This window comes from Vicugna pacos, chromosome 13 (genome assembly GCF_048564905.1).
Source record: "Vicugna pacos chromosome 13, VicPac4, whole genome shotgun sequence".
Lineage (NCBI taxonomy): Eukaryota > Metazoa > Chordata > Mammalia > Artiodactyla > Camelidae > Vicugna > Vicugna pacos.
Window position 1 is genome coordinate 22,992,799 of NC_132999.1, and position 25,987 is coordinate 23,018,785.

The 25,987-nt window shown below is 40.9% G+C and overlaps 1 protein-coding gene across 8 annotated transcripts in view; it reads left to right on the plus strand.

Moving 5' to 3' along the window:
- Positions 1-25,987, plus strand: part of C13H1orf87 (chromosome 13 C1orf87 homolog) — a 70,655-nt gene that overhangs the window by 39,777 nt on the left and 4,891 nt on the right. For 6 of the 8 annotated variants that reach the window (XM_072975775.1, XM_072975773.1, XM_072975778.1 and 3 more), the window contains 4 exons: positions 7,947-8,011; positions 15,224-15,303; positions 18,212-18,419; positions 24,533-24,966. In XM_072975775.1, the coding sequence (XP_072831876.1) occupies positions 7,947-8,011; positions 15,224-15,303; positions 18,212-18,419; positions 24,533-24,693 (514 nt within the window). In that variant the 3' untranslated portion in view covers positions 24,694-24,966. Of the gene's footprint in view, positions 1-7,946; positions 8,012-15,223; positions 15,304-18,211; positions 18,420-24,532; positions 24,967-25,987 lie in introns of those variants that run through there. The other 2 variants (XM_072975771.1, XM_072975776.1) reach the window with 2 other exon arrangements.

Consider the following 25,987-nt stretch of genomic DNA (forward strand, 5'->3'; position numbering starts at 1 on the left):
TGTTCTTTTCTTAAACTGTCACGTTGCAAGAGCTGATGAGAGGAGCAATTTTGAGAATGCTGCTGCAACGTTGTTTTGTGTGTGTGTGTGTGTGTGTGTGTGTGTGTGTTTTAACATGGAGATTTTGTTTTTTGCCATTTGCCTACCAATTAGCGGAGACATTAGTGAATGACTGCCAGGGTAAGGCGATTTTGAGAAAGACTTGATTACAATTTCAAATCTCTACTCTGAATCACCCTTATGTAAAATGAGTTCGGGTTGTGTTGGATGGAAATTATTATCCCAGTTCTTGGCCAGAAACACGTAAGTCAGAATTAGCATTTAATGTTTCTGTGTGACTTAGCAATAAATGGTAATTAAGGAGGGCAGAGAGAGAACAGGAGGCAAACTAATACTCTAAAATTGTATTGGCAAAATTAAATGCTTCAAACCCAGTTTAAAACATAGGCGCACAAGCCAAATTGTGTTGGGGGAGGGGATAAAGAATGAAGCTGCAATGGAAGCTTCATAAATAGAGTGATGTAATTGACACAGCCACGAGTAGAACTTACCATATACATCTGGCCCACTATTGAGAGTGCAATTAGGTTGAAAAGGACTCGTTTGATAATCCAGGAACAACCGGAGGATTTTAGGAGATAAGGGGAACATGAGGTGTCTGATTCAGCAATCACTTTTTAATGGGAATAGGTAAATTGTTAGGCAGTGAGCCATTAGGGACATGGTGTGGATCTGCCCCTTGACTGCGTGTTGGAAACCAGATGTAGCTTTGAAGAGTTCATTAATTCCAATCTTCGCTTCCAGAGCCTGTAATTCATACGGGGTGAGAATTATAATAATAATAATAATATACTACTAATAAAGTTATTATTATTATTATTTTTTTAATAGCCAATAGTTATATAGTGCTAGCTATATTCTAGGCAATGTTCTAAGTGCTTTATAAATATTAAGTCTTTTAAACCTTGCACATATCCCGTGAGATAGGTACTATTATTTTTCAGATGAGGAAGTTGAGACTCACAGAGGCTAAAACCAGTATGTCACTGATAAATGAATCCATCAGTAAGGTTAGGTCAAGTGCAGGCTCTGTAGCTTCGAGGTGCTGTCTTTCGATACACTGTACCAGCTCTTCTACAAGTCCTGTGAAACTTAAAGACTTCTAGGATAGTGACTAGGCACAGGGGCTTCAGGAAAACTGTCCACCCTCGGGCTTGGTGCTGAACACAGTTCTGGGTTTAAGGAGCTCAGTAACCTCCTGCCCTAGGATCCAGGAGAGGTATAGGACAAAAACACAAATGTTCCGGGGCAAGTATGATCCAAAGATGTCCAGGGCTTAAAGGCAGCCTCCCCTCACCATTTTAACACCTCCACTACCCCTTCAAGCCCCGATCCGTGCAGAGGAGCAGCAGGAGATCTAGAATCACTTGGGCCTAGATGGAAATCTTGGCACTGAAATTTGGTTGCATTGAGAAGGGGGGCAAGTGACTGATTTCTCTGAACTGTAATTTTCCATCTGTCAAATGGAAAAAGAATCCTTTCATCTGGATTAGAGAGGTTATTGCCTGTGTATCAGGGAAGGGCTTGCTTCTCACAGTAAACTGGAAGGCAAGAAGAGTACAGTTCAGGCTACATGATTAAGAAGGTGAAAGCAAAGGAAGATGCAGTTGGATGAACATCCCAACAGCTGAGTTAAATGCTGTGAAAAATGAGCTCCCGACTCGAGGGCATAAGGATTGATGCATGTGCACCTAATATGTCCAGGCATGGGGCTACATGGCTCATCTCATTTCATAATCCAAACAGTCCCATAAATTAACGTGTTTTATACCCACTTCACAGATGAGTAAACTGAAGTTCAGAGACCTAAAGTACCCCAGTTGGGGTTCTTTAAATCTTTGTTCCTAGTGTGGGCTGAATTTATCCCCCTCCCATTTGTAAGTTGAAGCCCTCACCCTAGGCCCTCAGACCATATATTTGAAGATAAGACCTTTAAAGGGATGGTTAAGTTAAGACGAGTCTGTCAGAGTGAGCCCTAATCCAGTCTGACTGGTATCCTTATAAGAGGAGGAAATCTGGACACAGAGTCAGCAAGGGTGGGCTCACACAGAGAAAAGACCGTGGTGCGGGGACACAGTGAGAAGGGGGCCATCTGCACACCAAGGAAAAGCCTCAGAAGAAGCTAGACCTACCGATGTCTTGATCTTGGACTTCCAGCCTCCGTCATCATGAGACAATACACTTCTGGTGGTTAAGCCGCCCAGTCTGCGGTGTGTTGCTATGGCAGCCCGAGCACACCGGACAGACCCTGAAGGCGAACAGCCTCCTCTGTGGCTGCTGCCCACCTGCCTCCCCTTCCCAGCAGCTTTTGTGCCCCTCAGCTGGAACGGTAGGTTATAGGATCCCCAAGGGAATGGCTCTAATGGTTAAACGTTTCAAGTCATGGGACTTAACCTATGATTCTAGCAGTCTTAACAGAGCTGGCTCTTCAGCAGTCTTCAGTGCCGTGTCTCGGCGGAGCTTGGTGGGACTTGTAGGAGCCAACCAGATGAGAGACGGCAAGAGCATTTCAGAGACAGAAGGAGCAGTGGGTGCCAGGATGAAAAATCAAGCGATGAATGGTCCTAGAGATATCACACTAAGTGAAGAAACTCAAAGACAAGTATCATATGATATACATGGAATCTAAAAACAATGCTACAAAGGAACTTATTTATAAAACAGAAAGAATTACAGACACAGAAAATAAATGTTACCTAATGGTTACCTAAGGAGAAAGGGGGGAGGATATATTGGGGGTTTGGGATTAGTAGATTAAAAACTACTATAGATAAAATAGATAAACAACCAGACCCTACTGTGTAGCACAGAGAACTATACTCAATAACTTATAGTGAAAAAATATGTAGGTATGTATAAGTGAATTACTATGCTGTACACCAGGTACTAACACAACATTATAAATCAATGATACTTCAATAAAAAAATATTTTTTATAAGCAAGCAAAAGCAGAGCAAGTTTGGAGAGCTGCAGACTGTTTGTTATAACTAGAGCACACATTTCACAAGGTAGAGAAAGGTGATGAGCTTAACAAGTAAACACCAGCACACCTTTCCTTTAAGCCTGTATGAAGCTCATGGTGGAACCTGTCACCTTGTAACTTACTTCATCAAGATTACAGGACTCTTTCCATGAAATAGCCCCCATGTTGTGTTTTGGATGTGTTTGAACTTTTATTTTGTTTTGTATTAATAGATACAACTTTTTGCATAAGATTTCACCTGCTTAACAACCCTTTATTAAAATTCCAGTGAACAAATGAAGAGGCAGAAAAACACACCAGAGGCAAAAACCTATTGGCACTCTAGTGTCAGAATCTAGAAAGACTCTCCACTAACTATAAACAGAATCTGGGAACATGAATGAGTCAGCTCCCCAGGCTTTGCCCTGCCTTCTTAGAAGAAGTGCAGAGGACAGAAGATATTTTGTCCCTTCACCACGGCCTTCTGCTTGACTTGGAGGCCCAAGTCTTATCCAACCAGAGCAGGACATAAGGTGCTACTTTCTTCAGTACTGAGTACTATTCCTTTCTCTCCTTCCTTTACCCAAGATTACACACCCACACATTTGCCCACATACTGCTTTTCTATACCGATGCAGAGAGCAAAGATCCCAGGAATAACAGAGCAGAAAGTTGGGGTGAAGAAGGCAGGAATGGCTAAACCTGGCTGCAGTGTGTGATTCTGGTGTAATGTAATTCCTGGAAATGTAAAGTCACTTGGTTTTGAGCAGAAGGAGGAGGTCCCTGGTATTTGCGTATGCTGAGGAGAATGTAAAAAATTAAACAGAAATCTCAATTAAGTAGAGTTAGGAGACCAGAGGAGGGAGCTCCTATGCCGTGATGGCAGCAAAACCCAACAGGAAGAAGAAAGACTCCTCCTGTTCCCTGGCAAGTGTCCCACAGACCCTTTCTTTACTCTAGCCGTCCCGATTCCCTTTTCCTCCCTACTAAAAATGTCCTCTTTCCCTTGTTGTACAGGGACTAGCATATGGCTCACCATGGTTGCAGACCACAAATTGCTATTCTCTGCTGATCCTGAGTAAACCCATCTTTGCTGGAGAAACATCTGTCAGTCTGTTTGTTTCAGGCCAACGAGTGTAGTCATTGTGGCACACTACACCAATGTAGTGTCTGATACCCAGCAGGTGTGGTGAAAAGGTCTCACCTTGAGGTGGTCCTAACTGAGGGGGCTGAGAAGCACCAGGCATTGGTGGAGGTTGTCACTCACCCCTTGACTGAGACGCTGAATGAGCAGGGAGTAGGGCCGAGGGGAATCTATGCAGTTCTGTTGGGTTGTGCTGAACATAAACAGTTCCTCATCAGATACTGAATAAAGAGAAAACCCCAACCTAGGAGGCCTAATTTTTAAAAAGACTGCGCAACATGGAGCAGTAATCACGATCTTGCAGACTCCAAATAACAACAAACTTTTGAAAACGATTTGCTGTAGAAGCTGGAAAACATTTAGAAAGCCATTGGTGTTCTCTATAGAACGTAAGGAGCCGTGTCTCTATTGGAATGAATTGGAAAGTAATAAGCATAATGAGATTAAAAAGCTATTAAAAGGAAATTATTAAAATGAACAGAAGAAATTAAAAGGAACTTGAAGTATGGATAGTTTCAGGCAAACTGAAATTTTCACAGCAGAAAGAAGTAAACAGGATTGCAACTATGTTTGGTGATAAATGTTAACTAGACTTAATTGTGATCGTTTTGCAATACAGGGACGTATAGAATCATGTTGTACACCTGAAACTAAGATTTTATATGTCAGTTGTATCTTAATTTTAAAGTTATGAGACAATCAAGGAAATCTGAATATTGCTAGATACTTTATGTTAAATGTTTAGGTCATTTTCTATGAAGTGTCAGATAATAAATATTTTAGGCTTTGTGAGTCTGTAGTCTGTTGCAACTACTCAACTATGACATTATACCCTGAAAGAAGCCAAAAACAGTGTATGACAAATGACTGTGGCTATGTTTTAATAAACAATTGTTTACCACCCCCCAAAAAGGTAATCAGAAATCAATAAATAGCAAAATTAAAACTAGAGAAAATCTAGTGCAGAATGTCAAACTCGAGCAGTTTCCACAAAGTCTAGAGAAAAAGAACAGAGAAGAAAAGAAGATAGTAGAGATACAAGAATAAGAATGGAGACTGAGCATAAGAGGCCTTGGCACGGTGGAATGAGAAACAGAAGAATTGGACAAGAAGTAAAACCAAAAGTCACAACTAAACAAACTTTGCAGACATGGGAAAAAAGAAAAAAGGAAAAAAAACCCAAATACCTCTGTGTACGGACTGAAAGGCTTCACTGTGGTCTAAGATAAATTAAGAAAAACATGTATTTATGTCTAGCCTGACAAAACTGCTGTGTTACAGAGACGAAGAAAATCATTTAAGGATGCAGGTCAAAACAATATAAAACTAAATCAAAGCAAACAAAGGGAAAGAAAACAATGATAAATGAACCCAAATCAGACTGACCTCAAACTTCTGCAATAATAAATATCAGAAGACACTGGAGTTGAGTTCAGGGAATTCCAAAGAGGGGAAAATGTAGCTGAAACCAAGTTACGCTGCATCCCTGTGTGAGGCCGTGGAGTACAGCAGCGCAGGACTTGGATCAGACAGTCAGGGGTTAAATCCTGGCTGCCCCATTGATCCGTGTGGCCTTGGGCAAGTCATTACTTGTCTCACAGGATGACTTGTTTTTCTCACTTATATGAGAGAATGCACACAAAGGACCCAGAACACTTGCTAAAGGCCATTTTAACTTAACCAATTTGGTTGAAGTTAGAATTTGAACTCAGAACCTGCCAGAATCTAGAATCAGGCTCACAGACCTCGTTCTCCAGTCCTGACCTCTCTCACTCAGCATGGGGAGTTTGGCACCCACTTCTGTGATTAGAATTATAGTGTCTGTTATGGCAACAATAGCCCATTCTCATATTTAAGTTGTCAATGTTTCTAAAAGGTCCTAGAGTAATTAAAAAATATGTAAGGAAGAAAATATATTAGAAGGATCTTAAGGATTTCATTGGTCATCAGGAAATACCCAAGTTCAATACTTAGAACATTTTCCTGCAATTTCTTTCCCCTCCTATCAGCAGACATTCAAGAAGTGGGAGGAGAGTTTCTGACGCCATTTTGTCCAGATCCCTTATTGCATATTTGATAACTTCTAACAGCTCTGAAAAAATAAATGTTATGCGCTGTAGAAGTATCAGTGGATCCATGCTCTTGTTTCTGGGTGGTTGTTGTCATTGTTGCTCAATGGATCAGAAGATGCTGTAGCCATGAACTTGACCCTCCTAAGAGGAGGGAGTTGCAGGAAGCGCAGAAGACGGGAGATGCTTCTACTGCAGTTCCTTACCAGATCTGTGCCACTATCAGATCTTTGTATGCTTATTAATATTTCTTAAGAGTGCTACTTCAACTTTCTTTTCCCCGCCTAGCCCTTCAGTAGCTGATATAGCCATCAGCTTGTGACTCTGCATGCCTGTGCCTTATCTATTCTTGTCCCCAAAGTAACATGAAGCTCTGGAGGTCACATTTTCTATGCTGGCCAAAGAACTTTTCTTATTTGTGATGCCACGTATAGGAAAAGATTTATGAGATATAAGCAAAACAAACTAGTTAACATGTCTAATGAATTGTTTTCATTTAAAGAGAATAAAATCACAAGACATTAAAATTCTTCTAGAAAACCCAGGACGTAGACTCACAACTGTATCTTTATATTTTCTTGACTCCTAATGGGCAAAGAGGTGATAAAAATTCTTATCAGTTGCAACTTGGTTGCTAACAATAGAAACTGCCTTTGGCTAACTTAAGCAAAAAGAAATATTTTGAAAGGATATGGAGTTACACACAAAGTTAGGGGAAAATGAAACTTGAGGAAGCACCAGAACCAAAAATTAATGAGAGAAACAGAGAGAGAGAGAGAGAGAGCGGGACAGAGGGAAGAAGGCAGGAAGGGATGGATGGGGAAAGTGATAGATAGACTGAGATTTCTTAGACAAGGTGGGTCACAACATTGGCGAGGAGAGAACATGGGACATTGACTGTAGCCCATTCCCCAGAGAAACATATTTATATATAAGGGGAGAATGGATGCTGAGCAAGCAAATATTAGTGATTTTCACTACCAAAGTGTTTTTAAACTACTTGTAAGTTTTAAATAGCTCCCGATTGTCACATGCCCACATGTTGCTCAATGAAATTTCTGCTTGGGGACTTCACTAAATATTGTCTGTTTGCACTCAGCACCCATTTCTATCCCCTTCTGTTCTTTCCTGTGTTGCAATACTTCCCAAGGAGTTTTGGAAATGCTCTTTTCGGCCTTCCCAAGTATGGGAAGTATTTTGGAATTGATTTAATTTCCATCATTGAGAGGCAATTGCAGGAGATTTGAATGACAGGAAGAATGGGGAGAAGGGCAGTGATATTTTAAGTATTTATTATTTTCCTACAGCAGTAGTAACTTCAGGCATCAGTTTTTCCAGTGGCCAGAATCCACTTCGCACTGCCTAGTTGCCAAACTCAAGGTCGGGGGCACCTGAGACATCAGCCAGAGTTCCCTGCGGTTCCCTGGATTCCAGACCATCTGCTGAGGCCTAGCCCTTAGTCTAGCAGCAAACGCTAACCTCCATTCTACTACTCCTGCCATAATTTTGTGGGTACCTGATTTCCTATATTAAAGCCATTTCTAGCAGAGACACCTAAAGTAGTTTCTGTTCCCTTCATTGTACCCTGAATGATACAGGCATCAAAGACGCCTTTAACACCACTGTCCATATAAACTTTAAGCTTTGTTACACATTCTTCCAGAGCTTCCGACATTGATCCTCAGTAATATGTTTCCTTTTCTTGCACAGATGGCAGAATTTCGTTGAGTTGTTGAGCAGAGCTTCCTCTGATTTATCATCTGATTTGCCTATAGGTGAGTTTGGTTATGTTGTTCCTGAGAGACCTCCCATTTCCCACAGCTATTGTTGACTCTGTGGCTTAGCCCTGATGGTTTCCTTGTTGGGTTTCATCTCATTGCTCCCAGAAATGTAAATGGCTCTCCAGTGAAGAAAAAATAAAAGTGAGGATTGCCTTAATGGCTATTCTTTTAGGTCAGCTGGATCAAAAAAGGCATAATTCTCTAAGTTGTATCATAAAGCATTCTTCAGTGATAGCCCTTTAAGATAGATATAACACACTTGTACAAGAAGCTGATACCATTTATCAGAATTTCAGTTGCACAGTCCATTAGACCTAAGAATCCCACAGTTAGGTACTTATCCTACTGATATCTCATCAAAAAACTCTCCAAGATTTATATATATGTATGTATATACACACACATATATATATATATACATATATATATACACATGCAATTTTTTGTACATGTTTTTAAAAGTGTAAACAATGAAAAGATCCTTCAAGAACTATTTAATTAAATTACATCATATTCAATTGATCAACGATGCAGTTGTAAAATAACATGCTGGCCTGGTACAGGAAGATTTCCAAGACATATTATTAAGTGAAATGATAAAGATGAATTGGGCAAAATATTTAGCAATTAGGAAGTGCTAATTATGACAGGTGAAAAAATATGCATTCATATTAATCTGTTGTTGCAATTTCTCTATTTACTCCATCAACCATTTAACAATTACTCTTTGGATCAGAATGCAAAGTACTGAGAGTTTGAGGGGGGTTAGTATATCAGTTTGCATTCCAGTGGAAAAGCAGAAACCTCACTAGGTATTTCAAACAGAAGAAATTCATAGCAGGGGATTGAGGGATTGGTTATATCAATATTGGAAGACTGAAAGAGCAAAAGAGGACGGTGAGTGTATTCACTTCTCCAGGACATTGGCCTAACAAAGTGCTATAAACCAGGTGGCTTAAAATAACAGACATTTCTTCTCTCATGTTTCTGGATCTAGAAGTCTGAAATCAAAGTGTCGGGAGGGCCATGCTCCCTCTCAAGACTGTAGGAGGGAATCCTTTCTTGCCTCTTCCAGTTTCTGGTGGCCCCTTGGCCTTCCTTGGCTTATGGTTGCATAATTCCAATCTCTTTTGTCTTCATGTGTGGTCTTCTTCCCTCTATGTCTCTTGGTGTCTCTGCCTCTAAATTCCCCTTTCCTTTTTTGTACAAAGACACTACTGTTCATTCAATTTCAGGCCCACCCTAATCCAGAGTGACACCATCTAACTTGATTGCATGTAAAAAGACCTTGCTTCCAAACAAGGTCATGCTAACAGGTTTCAGTGATACCTGTGTTAGGGGACACAATTCAACCCATGACCATGAGGTAACCCAGAGATTAGTAATTGTAGGAAGCAGATACCATCCTTAGGGCAGAAAGTGTACTATTAGTAGAATCAAAGATCTCATAGAGTGATTGTGAGTCTGGCAAACAAACAAAACCAAACTTTAGGCAATATTACTGCTCTGCAGAGCAACAGGAGTGTGGTGGTGCTGTTGTTGCGTTGTTGTAGTAGACTGTTACTTACTGAGAAAATGTCTTGATCTCTTCCCATTTGTACATTACTATCAAGATGAACTATGATGATTAAATGCTCTTGGGCACTGCATGGGCCATTTATTTGCTTGTTCTCTAGCCCCACAGATGAGTGTAATGAAAGGGAAAAAGGGGGCATTATAAGACACTAAAGACAGCTACTCACTTTGGATGTGCAGAATTATGAATTTTCTCATTCCTGGGGCCCTTTTCACTCAAAGATTCTATGATAACCTGATTAAAATTATTCATTTATATATATATAGTCTCATATTATGAACATTATCACATTTAGAAGCACAAAAATCCTGTGAACTTGTTTTAAATGTCACATAAATACTTAATATCTTTGATTTAGACTAAGGATAGAATGGACTTGGCAAAATCAACTAGACTATATAAAGTATGAAATAATATTTCTTTGAAAACTATTATTTGGAATTCAATTTGCACAACCAGACAGAAGGGAGGAAAAAATCACTCTGTGGAAGAAGTTAACATCTCATAAAATCTCTATAATTATTCATACAAAATGTCCAGCATTCAATTAGAAATGATCAGGAATGACACAAAACAGGGCATGGATTTTCAAATAACTGTAATTAATATGTTTAAGAAAATAGGTAAGATGGAGAATTTTGAACAAATAATTTGAATCTATAAAAGGAACCAAATGGGATAGCTAGAACTAAAAAAATGCAAAAACTAAATTAAAAAAAAACTCAGTAGAGGGGTTCAACAGGAGATTGGGCATAGCTGAAGAGAGGATCAGTGAACTGGAATATTGTTCAGTAGGAAATATCCAGGTTGAAGCATGAATAAGAAAAGACAATGGAATATGCAAAAAAAGAGTATGTAAGAGACATACAGGAAATGGTGACAATATCCAACATACATGTAGTGAAGTCACAGAAAGATGGGAGGAAGAGACTAGAGCTGAAGCAATATTTGAAGAAATTATGACTGAAAATTTTCCAAAAGTGATGTATTATCTCAAGCCACAGATCCAAGAAATGCTATAAACTCATATGAAGACAAATAAAAAAGACCTTGGTCCCCTCCCAGCATGGTGTGTTCTAAGGTCTTAATATTTTACAAAAATGAAGTGTGGCTCCAACTTTGAATCTCTTCACAAGGGAGCCTATGAGTGAGGGAGAGGAAGAGGAAGAAGCAGGAAGCCAGGGATAGGGTGCTGCTGATGGGGGAAGTCGGGAGTGTTGATGGTAGCCTCAGAGGTTCACTGATCCCCTCAAATGTTTTCTGGAAAACCTATCACTGAAGACAATAGAAAAATAGCTAAGAATTTAATCTCCCTTTTATTCGGGAAAAAAAATCCATAGTAATTTCTAGTTAGAACTACCTATATTGAAGTGACAGAAAAAGTCAACTCAATTGGTTCAGACAACAAAAATATTTGGTTTATGTAACTGAAGAGTCTTGAAGCATCAAGAGCTATAGACGTGGTTTGACTTCGCCATTCGAGTGTCAGATCAAGAACCTGCTCTCTCTCTGGCTCTCTGGTTGCCTGATGTTGGCATCATTTTCAGCCTCTAAATGTTGGTGTCCCAACTTCTCTGGGCACTCCTCCTGTAAGAGCAAAATAGCTCTGCCAGCTAAGTTCATCCCATCTTCACAGCACTCTCTTTTGGGAGGTCTTGCCAAGAAGGAGAGAACTTTACTAGCCAAAAAAAAAAAAAAAAAAAAAACCAAAACACCTGTCACAGATACCGCCTCTCTTCTCAGAAACTCAGGTTGAGTTTCATGTCCATCTTTGAACCAAGACTGCATTTCGGATATCATAATAGTCTTCAATTAATTGGAAACCAAGCTTGGAGCTGGAAATGGGGGTCATCCCCACCAAACCACAGCACTGAGATAGGGGAGGGGTGGTCCCCACAAAGCAAAACATAGTTGCTATCACTAGAAGCGGGTAATGGAGGGTCACACACATAGCCTGTAAGCCCCTTTAGTTCTGTGAATACTTAACCCACTTCCCTTCCCTCTTCATCCGTGTCAGCTAGGCTCTTCCCTCAGCTATTGCTTGAATGCACTCAGCACTCCTCCCTCCCTTGAGGTCTTCACCCTTGTGATAGCTTTTTCCTGGATTGCTCTTTCCCCAGACATTCACAAGGCTTTCTCCCTTGTTTCTCCACTCAGGGCTCTATTTTATGTTATGTTATGTTATGTTATGTTATGTTATGTTATGTTATGTTATGTTATGTTATTTTTGTATTGAAGTGTAGTCGATTTACAATGCTAGTTTCAGGTGTAAAGCAAAGGGATTCCATTATACATACACATAGATACATACATACATATTTTTTTCAATTTCTTTTCCATCACAGCTCATTACAGGAAAACAAACATAGTCCCCTGTGCTATCCAGTAGGTCCTTGCTGCTAATCCACTTCACATATAGTAACATGCATCCATCTATTTAAATGTCACTTCAGAGAAGCCTTTGGCGAATGCTCTAAGATAGCAACCGCCATTCCTTCCTCCGCCCACGGTTGGCTTCAGTTGTGTTTCTGGCGCTTGCCACTACTTGATATTATTTGGCGTACCTATCTGTCCTCACCACTGGAACGTGCACTCCAGGAGAAGACTCTGCCTTGTTCGTTGTTGTGTCATAATAAGCACTTAGCACATGTTTGTAGAATGAGCGCACGGGTTAGAATCCCAGCCTTAACCCTACCTCTTGTCTCAGGCAGGTAGCTGAAACTTTCATTGCCTCAGTCTCCTTACCTGTCAAGTGGAGATTGTTTCTACCTCACAGGGTGATTCTTCAGATTAAGTAAGGAGACTTGTGGGAAATGTCTAGCATATATAGATATTTGGCATATATTTGTTTCCTTTTCTCAAAAGCTGCATCCAGTAGATCCAACGAGGCCAGATTCTTTAGTTAAATCTTTTATTATCTTCACTTTAGAGTTGATTACCTGGGAATTGTTTAGAAGTCGCAAACTGGTTTCTCACCCCTAGAGATTCTGATTTAATTGGTCTGGTGTGACGCCTTGGCATTGGTAATTTTTAGTAGCAAGTGCTGAAGACCACTGATTTCAAGACATTAGTGGGTGTTGGGGTGAGATGGTAGGGCTGGCTGTGTGTAACTCTCCAAATCCACTGAGAGCCCTGTAAAACCTGGCCCTTCCAACACCTGGAAATCTCTAGAAGCTAGCTTGGCGTATTTCCTCCAGTACAAATCTTCAACTGGCAGACTAGGAAGATGGTTATTATTTATCCTTCCTGCTGTGTTAGAAAGAAAAAAAAAATCAGATCTGCTTCGGGTTTCTCAGTTTTCACATGTGCAAACCATTACCTTTTGTTAATATGCTTATAGGCATTAGGAGGGAGAAAGGGAAGCTTAGAAGAACAGGGAGACTGGGATGCATTTTCTCCTAATGAAACTTTTACTGTGCAGACGGTAGAGAAACGGAACCGGGACAAACTCTAGGTTCTAGATCTTACAGTAAAAAGGATTGTGCATGTAAAAATAACCTGGCACATCATAACTAATGTAAGGTCCTCTTTTCTGGGGAAACTAGACTTGCTTAAGATCACATGCCAACAACACAATAACAAATAATAGTACCTTGTATTAGGCATCTCTCCTATGCTAAGCATTTTATGTTGGTAATTTGTTAAAATCTTCATAGTAGTATTGCAAAATGTGATTATCATTCCCTTTTCATATCTGCCAAAATTAGGATCTGAAAGCTTGCAGCTGGTAAAGGGAAGCATCTGGATTATAGTATCGATCTGACATCAAAGTTCATCTTCCAGCCCTTGTGCTATACACCGCTGCCATGCACTGCTTCTGGAGTCCCTTTAACTCTCAAGCTCTGTGATTCAGAATTTGAACCTTTTTTTCCACCTGTAGTAAACAGCTTTCCTTTCACATACTAAGTGAAATAAGCATGAGCAGTGCCACTCAGTGACGATGGGTTCCCAAGACAAATTTTTAGCAGATTAAATCAGATCTGCCTCGAAGGGGCTGCTTTAACTGGCCACCATCATGGTCCTCAGTGAGCAGCCATTAAGTTTTCTTCCATAGCATCTGTTTTAGGTATGGGAGGATAAAGAGATGCAGAGAGAAACCCCTCCTCTCACAGGGCCGGACAAGGAGTTGCAGAAACGAAACGGAACAGAACAGTGACTTTGTTTTCCAACATCCGAATTAGGGCACGTGGTCATTCATTCATACAGGCAACAAACATGCATTGAGTACTTATTCTAATGATGGGTGCTGGGGCTTCAGAGAAAATTATAATATCACATTGCTTTCTCCATCATAAAACTGAGGGGAAAGATTCATAATGAGTTGTAGGTGCAGAGTTAAAGCTCTAACAAAGGCTTTTTAATCCAATATATGAATTTATATAAATATCCTTACATAGATAGCACTATTAGTTAACATTTATTGAGTACTTGCTGTGCTCCAGATATTCGCTTTACATTTTCTGGTCCATTTAATCCTCATAATAACCTCGAGGTGGCTTTCTCCCCATTTTACAGAAGTAGAAACTGAGACACAAAAGGGACAAGTACCTTGCCCTAGGTCATGCAGCTAATCAAGAGAGGAGCCAGGACTCAAACCCAAGGCTCTGGCTTCAGAGATTCTATAACTACGTCACACTATTGCCCTCTACCTTTTGTTTAAAATTCATTGATTGAACCATTTTATTGAAAATAGTGACAGCCAACTCAGAAACAATATGTATTTGTTAATGGCATATTTGAATTGTGCACCAATACTGAGGCTGAAGCTCCCAGAAATCTGTGCTGTGTAATCACATGGATTTGCACAATAAATGAATAAATCTCCAAGTCTGATGGCAGGTGCTGAGCGATCAATGAATGATCCCCATAATAAGCCATGGAGGATGTCAGCTGGAGGGCTTCATGTCTTTTTCCTGCATCCTAAGGAAATTTCTTCTATTCATGAAGGCAGCAGCCTGAGCAAGTAGTACCTGGGCATAGGATCCCCTGGGTTAGGGATGCTGTTCAAACCTCTTCCCATACAGGACCTCTGACCACTGAAAGGAACCAAGAAGGGGGAAGACAAAGGTTTTACCTGATCCTTCAAACCTTAGTGGAAAGGGTGGCAGAAGTGCCTGCTTCTCTAAGGCTGGGCCACGGGAAGAGGCTCCTTCCCACGCTCCCAACTGTCAAGACCCTCCTGATTCAGGGCAGTTCTCCAGGCTGATGTCTGTGCTTATCTGGCACTCGCTGCTCCATTCACATGCCCACCATCACCTTTGCCTGGAAACTCCTATTCATCCTTTAGATGCCCACTTTAAGTGTCACCTCCTCCAAGAAGTCATCTCTGATCCTCCACCACTCATACCCCTAACCCAAAAGAACTTGAAATATTTTCACATTTTCCTTTATTGTTTTTATGGTAGTTTGTAATTAAATAACAATACTGAGTGCTTATTTAGCATTTACCTCCCCTTTGTGAGCTTCATCAGGGCAGAAACTAAATCTTTCTTGTCCACCGGTGTGTCCCCATCACCTAATACAGTGCTAACCACATGGCAGGGTCTCAAGATTTTCTTCGCCTGGGTGTATATGTGGATGTGTTAACATGAAAAGGCCAAACTAAAACCATCTCTTTTTTTCTTGTCCAGGAAAAAAAGGAAAGGAAACCTCTGCCACTCCAGTGCATCCTGAAGTTCCTGAGATTTCTCAATGCAAAACTGTACGTACGGTACGTGGCTAGCTATACAGAGCTCGGGGAAGGGCCTGACCAGTCCCTCGCCATCTATTCTCCGGTGCTGGGTGGGGTCTGCCCTTCTGGGTTTTTTATTTCCTCCCAACACCTTGATGTCAGACTGTCTTTGACTTTAAGCCTCCTTTCCAGCAGTGGAGGGAGGCAGAAGAATCCGAGAACGTGGCAGGTACCTGTCCTCGCTGGTTTGCATGCAGAAACCTCTCATCACCACTCGGTGATGGGCTTGCCATCGGCTCCCAGAAGTTGAACCTGTAGCATGTGGGTGGGTGTCCTTCCAAAAGCTGGTGACCAGTCCACCAACTGCCATCAAAAATGAAGGGTGGTTATGAGACCTCTTATAACATCCTAAGTCCAGCTTCCAGAAACTGAGGGTGACCTTTTCCTCAGACATCACATTTTAAAATGTAATGGACTCTTTGATTTAAAAAAAAAAAAAGAAAGAAAATCTGGCAAGCAGTTAAAGATCCATTTTAATATTCCTAACGCTTAGCCAGGAGAAGATGCAGACAGAATTGAAAAACAGCCTGAGTTTTTCTGTTGTTGTTGTTTTTTAAATGCCCGGATTAGAACATAATTCATCTTAAAATGACGGGAGGCCTCTTTGTGCACTTCACACTTTGAAATATTTTAGAAAATAGTACCCATTTTGGCAAGCCTCTTGCCATGCAAGAAACAACAGCAAATGCTTTTCTCCTTGAGTGTTAAGTCTGTTGTGAATAAGATTATAAAAAATATATACTTTGCTCTTTTATTTTGCCTCTTGTCTGAAGATTTTGCTGTATCTCTGAAATTATTGATTCTTCTCAGATTCCTATTTAAGCAGCATTTGTTGTCCTACTTTTTAGAAAGGGGGATTGAAGCAGAGATTTGGTAAAGCCACTTTCCTATTGTCTCAGAGAAAATCATTCACTCATTCATTCACTTATTCAAAGTAAACATATTTTGAGAATGAGCCATGTGACAGTCACTAACCAGACCTTGAAGATACGTAAATGACTATTTCTCAGGCCCAGTCTCCAGATATCTGGGGGAGGGGAGAGATACTCTACCAGACAATTATAATATCCCGTGATAAGCACTGTGATGGCTAAAGGGGCTGCAAAGAATTGCCCCTCACCCAGCCTGGGGCTGTCAGAGAAGGCTTCCTGCAAGAAGTGAAATACAAGTGGGGTCTTGAAGGATGAGTAGGAGCCCAACACATTTAAGGCATAGGTGGCAAGAAGGGCTTTACAACAGAGGAAACAGCATGTATAAGGCTAGGCATAAAACAGCTTCATTTTTTTCCCCTGGTTTTGTGGCTAGAGAAAAGGATGTACACATTGAAAAAAGAGAAGCAAGAACAAGAACTTGAATGATCTTATGGGCAACAAGGAATCTGGACTTCATCCTGACACAGTGGGACCAAAACAGTATAGCATGGATTAGTTAGTTAGTTAGCCAGCTAGTTACTTCTTCCTTCCTTACTAGGTTGAGACTAATTCAGGCCCATACATATCCCCCCACTCCCTGTCTTTAGTAGTCAGAGTGTTGAATTATCTGAAGAAATATGTAAATAGTTAAAGTCAGTTGGTCAGATCCAAGGAGCGCCCTTTGAATTCTCTAAAATCATCCACCAACCTGTATGTAAATGTGCATTTATCTGGGTAGATTATCTAAAGTTTTCATTGGATTTCTACAGTGGTCCAAAGCTCTAAAAAGTATAAGAATCACTACTCTATCTACTTTATAAAAACTTCCAGCTTTTTCCAAAATTGATTTTTATCAAAGTAGAATTCTTGTATATCCTCTTAAAATACACTGGCTGCTGGTCATCCGTATGAGTACACTTCCATACAGCATTTTATTATTTCAAACAAGGCAGTTCTTCACATTCCCCAGCAGCAGCTGAATCCATGTTTGTTAACAAATGCAAAACATGGCCTCTTTATTGAAATTACTTTTCTTTAGAGCAATGAGATTTCCACAGTTTATATGTGAGAAGTTTGAGACAAGGTAAAAAATTGGAAAAATTCAGGTATTTGAAAGTTGGGAGAAGCACAGATGGTACACAAAGCTAGAGGGCTGCTTCTATGGCAAAGTAGTTAAGATTATTTGGACTGCAATGAACATAGCCAGCTCTACCAACTGAATTTATCAGAAGGATAGAGAAGCATATGTATATATCAGATCAAACAGAAGATGCTCACTCCCTCTACATGGTAGGTGACAGATGTTTGACGTGGCTCTACTGAGACTCATTTGTCTATTCTAAAACATCTCTGTATTTTTTACTGGACGTGGGGTTAGGACACCAGCATGAGCTAGACGTAACTCTACACCCTCATTCTAGTTTTGTGCCTGTCGTTAACTGTAGGACCTTAGTAAGTCCCTTCCCCACTCTGGACTCCAGCTTCCTTTGTTAAATGAACAGAACAGACAGAATGAAAGGTGCTTTGTGATTCGTTGCTATGAGCCCACAAGCCCAAGATAATATCATTATTATTTCAATCACTTTTTTGTCAAGAATCTCACACTCACGATCCAGAGATTCTCCCATCAAAACGTCGTCAGCATTGCCTGTGGATCCCACTAGTATAAAACATAGGAGGACATCATGGAAAGTCTTAGCCAGTTACCAGCGCTTGTGTGTGTGTGTGTGTGTGTGTGTGTAATCAGAAATGCAAACTGAATAAAAGCCACAATTTCATTCTTCTCTTAAAGAAAAAAGAAGACACTCAACATAGTAGTCTATATCCAGCAAGTCTTGGCCCATATGGTCCTGTGGCACTGAAGACTTGAGACTCACTAGACGTGCAGTAAACCTTGCTAGTTGTGTGTCCTCATCATAGGCCAAGAGATTGAGGAAGAATGTGTTGCCAGCAAGATCTTTGTGTTGTTTTCATAGAAAACTCCAGAAGAGGATTTGCAGCCAGAAAACCCTCCTGCTAAAACTTCAGCCCCCCCATATCCCCTGAGCCCTTTGAAGATGAGGCCAGTCTCACAGCCTTCTGTGAGTCCAGTGATGAAAAATGCGCCTGAGGAACGTGAGACGTGGATCGACAGGTTCAGGAAGCTAGAAAACGCCCTCTACCTCTGCGATCTGAGTAATACAGGTGAGGTGTGCGTCGTACGGCCCACACACCTTTCTATCTGTGTTGTAGGCTGAAAGCAGACGCCTCCCTTTTTGTCACTTCTTAACAAATACAGTTTGTAAATAAATCGTGTGCCTGGCACGTGCTGAGCACAATCACAAAACACAAAGATGAATCAGACGTGAATCCCCCACCAGGTTGCTTGCAGTTTCTCTGACTCTGACCCACAGTTCAATCTTGTAGTTCTCCTGATTGAAACCTTCAGCATGCCTGCTAACAGGCTGAACTCTGAACTCTTCAGCAAGGCAGAAGCTGGCCCCTGGCCACCCGACCAGCCTCTTCTCTTCCCACTGTAATTCTCTCAGCATATCCTAGGCTGTCATATCATAAGTTCCTCAAACATGCCTTGCTTTCTTCTGTGGCTGTGCCTCTTCTAACCCTGCGCCTTCCACCTGAGCTGTCTGCCTCTCCTCTCCCTACCCTACCTGTGCCAACTCCTCACCTTGTCCATCTGGCTAATCAGTGCCTAACATCTGTTATGTTGGAACTCTAGCCCTGCTCCTCTGAGACTCCCACGATTTCCCCAGTCAGATCCAGGCCAACCTTCACCTGGACTCTCATCATCATATGCGATACACTGTATGTTTCTATTTGGGACTTACTACTATCTACCAGTAGACTATATTCCTTTTTTATCCTGAGCACCTTGCACAACTCTACTCAATCTTTTTTTTTTTTGAGGGAACAAATAAATGAATGAATGTAAAGAAATAACTAAATCCAAAATAGAAGGTGATAAATGCCATGAAGTGTGCTATGTGAGCATTCAGAGAGAGGAGGCTTCCTTCCTAGCGAGGTGATCAGGGAAGGTTATGTTAGTGTGAAGCTGATCATTAAAGGTAAAGTACAGTTTGTGTACAAAGGAATAAAATAGAGGGCCCTTTCTGGCAAAGGTGCAGGTTAGCCAAGAAAAGCATTATGTGTGAAGCTCAATACAAGGAATTTGGTTTGGATAGAATATAACGGCTAGTAAGAAGAAGATTAAATGATAAAGGTGAAAATACAAGATGGGACTAGATCTAGGAAGAACTTCAATGACAGACCAAGGAATGTGGATTTAGTTCAAAGGCAGTGAGTAGCACTTTAAGCTTCTAAGCCGAAGAGTGGTATGATGAAGTTGTATTTCAGAAAGATCCTTGATGGCTGTGTGCAGAATGAAGGAGAAATTGAAAGCAGGAAAAGGATAAAGGATACTGTTTGGTGTCCAAGTGACAGAGAATGAAATGCAGAACTAGGTCAAGAAACTGTGGAATGGAAAAGAGGGAGCAGATACAAGAACACATACACTGAAATTGTTGTACTTAATTGTAGACTGTGGTCCACGAAGAGTTAGTGTTATATGTAGAGTCTAAAAGCCTGGAACACACAGAAGTGGTGGCTGTCAGGGTAAATGGGGAGATGCTGCTCAAAGGGTACAAACTTTCAGTTATAAGGTGAATAATAAGTTCCAGAGATTTAATGTACAGCATGATGACTTTTGTTAACAATGTAGTATTGTATACTTAAAAGTTGCTATGAGAGTAGAGCTTTAATGTTCTCACCGTAGTGACAGCAACAGCAAGATGGTAATTATTTAAAGTAAAGGATGTGTTGATTAACTTTATTGTGGTAAACATTTCATAATACATATGTGTATTTAATCATCACATTGTACACCTTAAACTTATGCAATGTTATATGTCCATTACATCACAATAAAAGTCAGTGTACACATTAGTACTTTCTAGAAGTGATCATGTAACAACACCAATGTCTTTTCATTCTCTCAGTGTTTTTGTTTCATTTTGCTTTGAATTTCCAATGCAACGTAATTCTAGACCACATGAAGTAAAAAGACCCTACCATACCCTAGGACTTGTAATAACTACACCAAAGAGAAGGGAAGATGAAAATTTTAAATGAAAAATTCATCCAGCTGAATGAGAAGCTCATGTATCAAACATATGCTATGAGCCCAGCACTGTGCTAGCAGCTGGACCAGGAGGGAGACCGGGGAGGATGAGACACGGTCTCTGGCCTCAAGGAGCTTTTATTTAAGACACAGAGACTGGAAATACCAATTCAATGCCAGTAAAACAAAATTTTTAAAGACAGAATAAAGTAAAGTGTTATAATTGAAAATACATAATAGAGTAAAGAGTCCAAAGAAAGGAGAGAAGAGATGCAGAGAAGCTCCTGGTCTAACGTGGGCTGGGCATTCCGAGAGGGCCCCCTGCAAGAGAGAACCTGAGCTGAACCTGGAGGAGAGGCAGGCTTGGGACAGCTGGATCGGGCATTCCGGTTCGAAACCGTCTTCTGCAAAGGCTAGAAGGTGAGAAGGAGCATGATGGGGAAGAGAGTGAGCAAGACAGCACTGGGGGTCATGCTGGATTGGACAGTGAAGCTGAGATCCTACTGTGAATCCTGAGGGTTAGGGTGAAGCTTAGTTCTCTACCCAGTATCCACCAAGGGTTCAACCAGAGAACACAGTGAAAACTGAGATGGATAATTTAGGAAAGATACTGGGGGAAAAAACAAAGGAGATCAAAAGGTTACTGAAGTAACCAAGAGTCTAAGTGTCCATATCAAGACTGTGAGAGTGGTGAGGGGATGACAGACAAAAACAAAACAAACCCAAAAATCAAGTGGGGAGAAAAGACATTTCTAAAGAAACAAATGCTGAGTTGTGATGACAGATGATAGATCATAAACTTAGTTGCTAAGAGACTCCCCAAAGACCAGGATCTTTCTCATACTTCTGAACTGTTCTGGGGGAAAAACAGTGTTTTGTTGACTTTGGGGCAGATTCCAGCAGATGTGAAATGCCTTTCTCATGGCCTTTTCACTATTTATGCCTGTTTTCTCTGTTTCTATGAAATTCATTCGTTCCTCAATAGCCAAAGAATGTGTCAGCCAGATCTGGAAACATCTACAACTGTCTGTAATGAGCAGAGAGGATTAACTGAGGTCATCTTGTTGGTTTATTAGCCCCAGCATTCGGCAGACCACCACGGCCCTCTCCAGACACTGAGCAGATGATCCCTACTTTGCGCACTGATGAATCAGATGAATTCTTTATTATGTGCAAGGAAATATGTAGGCCAGGGTGTTCTTCATCCAGGGTGACGGCAGAGCATCCATCACCAAATTAGCATTTCTGGGAACCTGCTCTATGCTTATGCTTTAATGGGGGTTGTCAAGAAAACATCCTTGAGGAGAAAGAATAAGGAAAGACTAAGAACAACTGGTCGTGTTTTTTAAAGAAAGATGGGTGGTTGGGATAAATGTTTAAGTGGCTGGTAGATTAGGGATTTTCCCAGTGAACTAAAGGCTAGATAGAAAACAGTTTCGAGTTCAAGGAGGCAGAATGCAATGGAAGTCCTCAAGGACCTTCTCTGCGTGGGTCTGGACGTGACTTACACTGCAGCGCTAGCTCCTCACATCAGCCACATGCCGAAGGGATTAATGTCCTTATTTACAGAAGAGAAACCAAACTCAAATCAATAAAATATCAGCCTGTGGAAAGTTAGGGCATCATTCTAACCCAGTTCTGTCAGACTCCCCATTATACCAGTCTCCCAGGATGTACCAGAAACAGCATGAGATTTTTCTTGTTGCTTTGTTTCTTTGTGTGTTTTTAACCAGAAGACTTAGATTCAAGTCCAGACCTTACCAACTGCTGAGCCCTGAAAACCAGTCACTTCACGTTCTCCAAGCCTCTTTCCTTGTCTATAAAATGGCACTGATAATAATGAAATATACCTCCCCGATTGGAAAGCGGTCCACTGAGATTTAAAAGTTCTTCGTAAACTGTGAAATGAAGTGGATAGTAAAGAGGTACTTCTTATTTCTTTCATTTTGGTTCTTGTGGGACAAAGATAGTCTTTCCAGCACTAAGATGCATGGTAAGCATTATTTTATGCAGCTGTCCTGGGCATCCCCTAATGACAGACAGCTAATTAGTCAGAGGCAAATCTCAGTCAGGGGACTTTTGTCTGACACTAGGAATCCTCTACCAATACTAAAGCTTAGAAGACAGAAGAAAAGGCCCTCCTACACACCAGTGGTGGTTCTTGGATGTATTTTTTAACATTACCTCTAATTTTTAATTAAAACATAAACTAAATTATATATATATTTAATAATGTATTCTAATTAAAAAATATTCTTATGCATTTTAAATAATGTTGATGATATAACTATTATAACCGTCCTATAATAATACCTGCATTAATGAGTGCTTTTGAGTTCCAGGCACTGTGCTAAGCACTTATTATTGTACTAATTTTTACACAATTTCATTATCCCTATTTTGAAGTCAAGGAAACTGAGGCTCAAAAAGTTAAAGTACCTTCCTCAATCAGACACTTACTCCGAAGCTCAGGACTTATATTTCCAGAGGTAGAGCATGAGGAAATGTCTTAAGGGATCCAACCTAGACCAGATCAAGAGCAGCCACCCAGTCGAGAAAACTGCAAAGATGCAGTTGGCCAAGTCAAAGAAAGGTACTTCTGCGGAGGAAAGGACAGGCATTCTAACAGGAGAAATAGACACCAAACTGAATGGAGGAGACAATTTAAAAAGTGGTCTGGATAGGATGGGATGGGGTGACATGGGATAGGATGGGGTGGGATAAGGTGGGATGGGAAGGGAAAGGAAGGGGTGGAACAGGACAGAATCAAATAGAACTGAATGGAATAAGTCAGATTAGGACTCCGCTGTCTGTAGTCCACTGCTAAGAACACATTAGAGAGTATCTCAAAGGGGACCATCACACTCAGCCATCCTCGCATATTTAAATACAGACAGAGCTTAAACAGAGACGAAAGGTGTCCACTAGAGCCCAGCTCTAATAAGCTGGCCGTGACTTTCTACCAAATGGCCCGGGGACCACTCCCTCTGGATTCTTTGAGAAAGAATGTCACAATCATTATTACAGTCTGCCCAAGGACAGGAGGATAGAAAAGCAACATAGAAGAGATGGGACTTTCACCCCTGCAAAAGATACGGTGTAGCGTAGACCAATTCAAGGAAAATATATGGGAAACAATCTGAGCCCTAACTTGAAACAGTCTCTTCCCCCTTGTTCTGTAATGCAGCCTAGTGGTTAAATGCATGGACCAGAACAACCTTGGGCAAGTGACTTACTATCTCTATGCCTCAGTTTCTCCCTCTGTAAAATGCATTGTTGTGAGGATTCAGTGAGTTAATACAGATAAAATGTTTGGTGGCAGGTGCCTGAGACACTGTATATGTTATTGTTGTTGCACTCTGGTTAATTTTCTGCATCTCTTATCACCCCAACTGGTTGAGGATCTTCCTAAGGTAACATACGGCTTCTCGAAATCCTCTGTATTCCCAGGCACAGTATTTAACACACATAAGCTTATAATTAGGGGCTTATGAATGAGTTATTTATCTTTGCTGACATCATGTTCTACACTTAAACTCCTCTTCAATTATCAAAATCCACTTAACCTTGGCGTGGAAAACATATTGGCACTGGAACATGAAACATGTGGGTACCGGAGTATATTGTCTGATGACATTCACCACCATCTCTATTACACAGAGTTAGACTCTGAGCCACAAGAAGTTAGATGATTTACCTGTGATCACACAGCTAGCTGGAGGGAGTCACAGTAAACACATGTCCAGAAATGCATAAAAATGAGCTGTTTAAATCCTGCATGTTTAGGAACACGTTTGGATACCACAATAAGACAAAAATAAAGCAGAGCAATTAGGAATTGTTTTTAGCAGGCAGGCACCCCCACCATTTTCAAAACTTGGCCTTTTAAAGTTTTATGGCTGCAAAGAAGAACTGAAATTGCTGGAGAATCTACCTATGGATTTTATTGGGCTCTGTTTCCTCTCCCCAAAAATCACTCTCAAATTTCTCCCGACATCTATGATGCATAGTCAGGACTGTAAATCTCTTTTTTAGGGTGCCAACTGGTTTTCAAGAAGCTTAAAATTACAAAGTATTAGCACTTACTTTTTGCTCAGAAGTCATTCAGGATAATATATTTTCCTCCTTTTTTCCCCCCTCCATCCTCTTTTAAAAACCTCCCACCCACCCAACCCGATGACAGGAGTCCTGGAGAAGGAACGGGCCAGACGCCTCATTCACAACTACAATCTCATTTACAACCTGTCTCTGAGCCCTCGGAAAATCGACCAAGCCTTGCGGAGGTTCCGTGCGGGAGGAAACACGCTCTTGGAGCCAGCGCTTCGGTACTTAAAGGAGCTATGATAACAAGCCCATATTGTGAGAGCAGATGTTCCCTTTATCTCGCTTTTTACCCGGACACGTGTTTCTCCCCAGCTCTCGTGCAGTGGTGGAGGCGCTGTCAGAGCGGGGCCAGTGTAGCTATCGCAGGCACTTTGAATTTGGACTTGGTTCCTGGCTATGATGCCCGCTCATGAGCAGCTCAAAGTGATCTGAGAAAACCAGGTTTTCTCTTCTGAGGTGGCAAGGATCCAATCTCTTAAAATCCCCTTCTATTCTTATAAAGCTGATTATGAATATTCCATGATTCTTTTTTTTCCCCTGTATTGCTGATCAAACTGTGTTTTTGTAAACCCTGCAATTCCATATAGTAAAAAACATGCTAGGTGTTGTCAGCTCCTAAAAATAGACACATAACAGACCTAAATACATCTTCTTTGGATTCGTAAGTCAGCCCCTTTCCTCTAGTCACTATTCTAGGAAGGATTTCTACATTGTAAGACAAATAAAAGTATTAATAATATATTATCTTAATACTAAGCAGTAGAAGCAGAATTTCAAGTAAGATTTTCTGAACAAGCCCAATATCTTCCCTAGTACCAAACTACATGATGTTACACTGTCCCCAGGGATATTTCCCAAGGTTTGAGGAGAGATGCCTGGGACAAAGGATTCTGGAAATAGGTAACATCGTTTGAGCTCTGTCTGGCAGGAAAATCAAGCAGAACTTTCTCATGGTTCCCATAGTTCTTCTGTTCTTAACATCCACCCCCTGCAACTTGCACCTCCCACACGATACCCACACTTAATGCACATCATACTACTCAGGCAGCGTGAGCTCATTGAAGGAAGAAGCCCAGGGCTTGAGAGACAAATGTGCTCCCAGGACCATCATTAATGCTGAGGGACTTGTATCTTGATTTTCAAATCTGTGTGGGAGACAGGATGAAGGAATCAGGTCAAAGGAAAAAGCACACAGAAAGGTCCCTGAGCATTTGCTTTTATCCATTTTATGTAGTGGGATGTCTCATAAAATCTTATGAATTAGACCTTAAGAAGAAAATAATTTGAATCCACTAACAGAAATGATCTCAAAGGACCTTCTAGTCTGACTTGCTCTAGTTTTTAGAATCCTTGAGTTGCCCAGAAAAAAAAAAAAAAAGGCTTTTGAGGCAGACTGACCACCTCTCGAATGTTCTAGAACCCTGGGACTTGCTAGCTACCTTTCAGGGCAGAAAAGTAAGCCAACAAACATGGCTTTCCCATGCTACCAAAGTGCCAAATGGGGAAAGTTAGACTATGAGGTCAGACAATTTAA